The sequence below is a fragment of the Lasioglossum baleicum genome, unplaced genomic scaffold, assembly GCF_051020765.1.
Source record: "Lasioglossum baleicum unplaced genomic scaffold, iyLasBale1 scaffold0541, whole genome shotgun sequence".
In the NCBI taxonomy this organism is placed as follows: Eukaryota; Metazoa; Arthropoda; class Insecta; order Hymenoptera; family Halictidae; genus Lasioglossum; species Lasioglossum baleicum.
Window position 1 is genome coordinate 85,955 of NW_027469601.1, and position 5,771 is coordinate 91,725.

Sequence of the window (5,771 nt, forward strand, 5' to 3'; positions counted from 1 at the left end):
GAATATCCAATCTCCGACCGAATTTTCTCCTGTCCTTCTTCACGCGAGTCCAACGCATTTATCGTTCACGGATCCTCAGTTCCCTAAAGGGTTCGTGTAACAGTTTTTGGTCCTTCGAGCCGGATTAGTGAAGAAACCTGGATCGTTCGGAAAACGTTAGAGGCGAAACCAACCGTCCATTTCAAACGTTCGTGTCGGGTCTCGTGACTTTCAAAGTAAAAACACGCTGTGAACATGAATACAAGTGTCACGGAGACCTTCGAAGCGGTGCTGGAGCGGCAAACACAGGCGTTTGCTCAACTCACGAAAATATTGGCGAATACGAAGAAAAAAGGGGTCGACAACTACACCGTGGAGTATCTGGACACCAGGCTGACCATGTATCAGGAGACCTGGACCCAGATTACTTCTTTCAACGGGTACCTCCAAGCGTACCGGAAAGCGGACCGGACGAAAGAAGACCTACCTTACTTCAAGGCCGGAACAATGGATCGGATGGAGGACGCGTACCTTGATGGCTGGTCCTACCTACGGGAGCAGCTGGCCCATCTACGCCCCCCCATCACACCCCCTGCGGCGAATTCATCTATGGCGTTTCCAGCTAGCATGGTAACTCGTCCCGCGCATGTTAAATTACCCCGGATCGAACTCCCGAAATTTGACGGCGATTACACGCGTTGGAAATCGTTCGAATCGCGATTCAATTCCGCGGTAATTGTAAACGAAACCTTGACGGGCTCAGAACGATTGCAGTACTTGCTTAGCGCATTGTCGGGCGAAGCACTAGAATCGATACAGCACCTCGATGTAACGGACGCGAACTTCCAGATCGGCTGGACACGTCTCAAGGAAATTTACGATAACGAACGAGTCATTGTACATACGCTGATGCAAAAACTTTATTCCTTGAAATCGATCAAATTGTCGCAGCTCGACTCGCTGAATCAGTTCACGATTCATTATCGTAACACCCTCGAGGCGTTGTACAAGTTAGGTAGAGGCACGAAAGAGGATCATCTCGTTTATTTCGTTTCGAGCAAGTTCGACCGCGAATTAGAAACGGAGTGGAACAAAACCCTCGGAGATGCACGAACCTACCCAACATACGCGGCGATGGAAAAGTTTGTTTTAGAACAAACCGCGGCGGTTAAGATGTCCAATCAACCGACGCAACAACTACAATCCTCCGCGGGTCCTGCGAAACCGTTACGACAAAAAACGAACGCGCACGTGATTGAAGAAAGTAGGCCGTCTCCTACTTGCTTTCTTTGCAAAGAAGCGCACGTACCCCGCGACTGTAGCATGTTCCGTAGCCTCTCGCCACTAGCGCGCTTCGAGACGCTGAAAAGTCAACACGCGTGCATAAATTGCCTCGGCGCGAATCACACCGTGTCGAATTGCCCGAGCACAAACGTGTGTAGACAGTGTGGTGAAAAGCACCACACATTGCTGCACCGCGGAGAATCCAGGGCCCTCAGCAGACCCAAAACGAGTGGTTACCGAAACCATGCATCTTCGGTCCAGCCCTCGAGATTAGACGCGTCTACCACTCTTCAGACACCGTTATCGGCTCAAGCCCCTGCGCGGCCCGTGAATTCAGAAGAAATCGGTAGTAACGTTGCGACACATTTCGCCGAAGCCAGTCCGAATGGCATTCAGACTGTCCTACTGGCTACCGCAATGGTCAAAGTTTTCGCGCCCAACGGTCAGTCGCGATTAGCCCGCGCGCTATTAGACCAGGGGTCTCAATCCTCGTTCGTGTCCACCAATCTTGTACAGCAGCTACGTTTACAAAAAGTCCGAGCACCGATTTCCGTGACTGGTCTCGGCGGCGAACGAACAAGCACCATTGATTATAGTGTGCAACTGCAGATAGGTTCGTCCAAACAGGAGTCACCAGCACTGTTAACCCGTGCGTTCATAGTGCGCGGTATAACGCAGTACGCGCCGCCGGCGATCCAGATGGAAAATTACAGCGCCCTGTTCGATCTCGCGCTCGCGGACCCCGAGCCCGCATCAAAGCAACGTATCGAATTGCTCCTAGGCGCGGATATCTTCGCGCAAATTCTACGACCTGGCGTTCGACTCCCCAGTAACCAAGGACCGATTGCGCAAAATACGGTATTCGGTTGGATCTTGTCCGGATGCATCAACACCCCGGAAAACCATCGCGTCGCGGTTACCACGCATCACGGGACAATCACGGATCCACTCGAACGTGCGTTAACTCGTTTTTGGGAAACGGAAGCGGTCCCTGAAACGCGTATCCTCACTCCCTTGGAAATAGAATGCGAGCGGCACTTCGAAAAAACCTACTCGCGCGACGCTACCGGCAGATTCGTGGTGCGGTTACCGTTTCTCAAGTCGGTCCCCGAGGACTTCCTCGGAGATTCACTCCGAGGAGCCACCGCGTCACTGGCACGTCTGACCCGGAAACTACGCGAAAACGAGGCGGTAAAATGCGAATATAATGCGTTCATCCGCGAGTATGAGTCGCTCGGCCACATGAACCGTCTCGATGGCGTCGACCGTTCCAGGAATTACATTCCACATCGCGCCGTTCTCCGAGAGGAAAGCTTGACTACAAAGCTCCGAGTCGTTTTTAATGCGTCGAGCCAAACGTCTAGCGGATACTCCTTAAACGACATCCTACTTACTGGTCCGAAGTTACAGTTAGATATCACTCACATCTTATTAGCGTGGCGAATCCACAAATATGTTCTAGTGGCGGACATTGAGAAAATGTTCCGTCAAATTCTCATCCACCCACAAGATCGCAAATATCAATGCATCTTGTGGAGAAGCGAATCTACCGGTAATCTCGAGACGTTCGAATTGAATACGGTAACCTACGGAACCGCCTGCGCCCCGTACCTCTCGATGCGCGTTATACAAGAAGTAAACAAGTTGGAAGGTTCGGAATACCCCCTCGCGTCCCCGATTCTTCGCAACAGTGTTTATGTCGACGACGTATTCATGGGCGCGCCGGACAAACAGCTGCTCGAACAGACTAGAATACAAGTCTGTCAGCTGTTGTCTCGAGGCGGATTCAATCTGCGAAAATGGGCGGGCAACGATGCCGAATCCCTGCGAAATATTCCCGCAGCCACACATTCACACGCGGTGGATCTGCGAATATTCAATGCTTCGGAACTCAAAGTCCTCGGAATCAGGTGGATCCCCTCGGACGACACGTTCTATTTTGACTTACAAAAACTGGCGGTCAGAAAGGAGAAGATGAGCAAGCGCGAATTGCTCTCGGAGATTGCGACGTTGTTCGACCCTCTAGGATGGTTGTCTCCAATTGTTGTTCGAGCCAAAATCTTGATGCAGCAACAATGGCTCGAACGAATCAGCTGGGATGACTGCGTATCGGACGACACCCGCGAAACCTGGAACCTCTTCTGTATGGACTGGCGTGCTTTAACCGCAATGAGGGTCCCGCGGTGGATCCAGTACGCCCCTGACTCACTCGAAATCCAACTACATGGATTCAGCGACGCATCTCGTGCCGCCTTTTCATGCGCGATTTACGCCCGCGTAACGTCGCTCACCGGCGAAACGCATACCACGCTGCTCACAGCTAAATCGCGAGTAGCTCCAATAAAAACTGTCTCTATCCCTATCCTCGAGTTAAACGGAGCCGTCATGCTAACTGAATTGGCCGCTCACGTGACCCACTCGATCGGGATACCGGTAACGAAGACAGTTTGCTGGACGGACTCCACGATTGTCCTCGCATGGTTGCGGAAACACCCAGCAGCTTGGAAGACCATGGTGGCCAACAGGACGTCCAAGATCCACTCCACACTGCCGAATGCCGTCTGGAGACACGTGCCGACGCACTACAATCCTGCAGACCTGAATTCGCGTGGTGTAAGTGCAGAAGCACTGCTGTCATCGACGCTGTGGATCGAGGGTCCATCGTGGTTGAAGAGGGACGAAGAAGACTGGCCCGTTCAGCAGACCTACGAAACGGAGGAGGAAAAATGTAAAACCGCCGTACATAATACGGTCACAATCAAAGATTGGGATGCTCTGTCTCGCTTCTCTAGCTGGCAACGCCTAATCCGCGTATTCTGTCACGTGCGGCGATTTATAAACACGGTGCGAAAGCAAACAAGCACCGCGCCCCCCTCGTTCCTCACCGTCTCGGAGCTACGCGATTCGGAAATAACAATACTGCGAATAATCCAACGCAGCTCGTTCGCAACCGAAATCGCCGCGTTCGCGCGGAACAAACCGTTGACCAGTGGCTCGTCGCTTTTGCCGCTCAGCCCTTTCATCGACCAATGCGGAGTCGTACGCGTAGGCGGGAGGCTCAGAAACTCCTTTCTGCCTTGGGAAACGAAGCACCCCGCGATATTGCCGAAACATCACGTTTCCGACCTCATTATTCGGGAATCGCATCTTCTCTCCTTGCATGGCGGAAATCAAATCACGACGTACACAACAAGACAAAAATATTGGATCCTAGGGTTGCGTAATTCGGTCCGTCGCGTGATTCATAAGTGCGTCAAATGCGCGCGTTGGCGGGCGGAAACTGCAACGCAGGTAATGCAAGACCTCGTGACGTCACGTTGCCGTCCGTCCCCTCCATTCTCTCACATTGGAGTCGATTACGCCGGTCCCTACCAAGTACGAGACGCACCCGGGCGCGGAAAGCGAACTTATAAAAAATACATTGCAGTATTTATCTGTTTTGCTACTCACGCGGTCCATTTAGAGTTGGTTGATGATTGCTCCACGGCTGCCTTCCTCGCAGCCTTCGACCGCTTCACGTCCAGACGTGGTGTTCCTCAGACGATCACTAGCGACAATGGCACGAATTTCGTAGGCGCGTCCAACGAACTCGCTCGACACTTCGTCGAAGTCACAAATTCGCCGGAATTGAAAAATCGATGCTCCACTCTTCTTATTCAGTGGAAGTTCTATCCCCCGGGCGCTCCTCATCACGGAGGAATGCAGGAAGCCGCAGTCCGGTCAACCAAGCATCATCTTCGTCGTATCATGGGGTCGTTCGCGTCAACCTCCGAAGAGATGTCCACACTGCTTTGCAAGGTGGAAGCCACGTTAAACTCGCGTCCGATTACTCGGGTGCGCGACGACCCAGAGTGTCTTGAAATCCTTACGCCAGGGCACTTTTTAACCGGTAGTCCGCTGATTTCACGTCCGGTTCCTCCCGTGATTGACGAGCCGACAACGCACTTATCACGATGGCAACAAGTGCAAAAATTCCACGAACTGCTGTGGCGCGTATGGTCCCGCGAGTACTTGCAGGAACTGCAGTCGCGGTACAAATGGCAAACTGAACAAAAGGATCTGACTGTAGGAGCGGTAGTCCTCTTGGACAACCCCCTACTACCTCCTAACAAATGGGAATTAGGGAGGGTCGTAAAAACGTTCCCAGGTAAAGACGGCCACGTACGAGTGGTGGAGGTTAAGACCGCGTCCTCAACATATAAACGACCCATCACTCGTGTCTGCCAGTTACCAGTAAACAACTGAAGGCACCCCCCGAATAATGTTGTCGAGCGTGCGACGTCACGACCTACGTGACATAACAGTCGCGGCCGGCCGTCGGCCCAGGTGTCGTCATCCGAAACATTGTAAATATTGTAAATAGTTAGTATGTGTGTGTATGTGTACGTATGTATGGGGAGCTCTTCGAGATATATAGATTATCCGTTTCTGTTGCGCGACCGCGCAAGGCGGGCGGTTTGTTAAACGCGAACGATACAGTTTCGTATGATTCAGCGCCGCGACCACCC

At 52.3% G+C, this 5,771-nt stretch overlaps 1 protein-coding gene across 1 annotated transcript; it reads left to right on the top strand.

The window, feature by feature from the left end:
• The first annotated feature begins 234 nt into the window (after positions 1 to 234).
• On the top strand, positions 235 to 5,508 carry LOC143220250 (uncharacterized). The gene has a single exon (XM_076445937.1). The coding sequence runs from the start codon at positions 235 to 237 to the stop codon at positions 5,506 to 5,508; it is 5,274 nt and encodes a 1,757-aa protein (XP_076302052.1).
• The last annotated feature ends 263 nt before the right edge of the window (positions 5,509 to 5,771 follow it).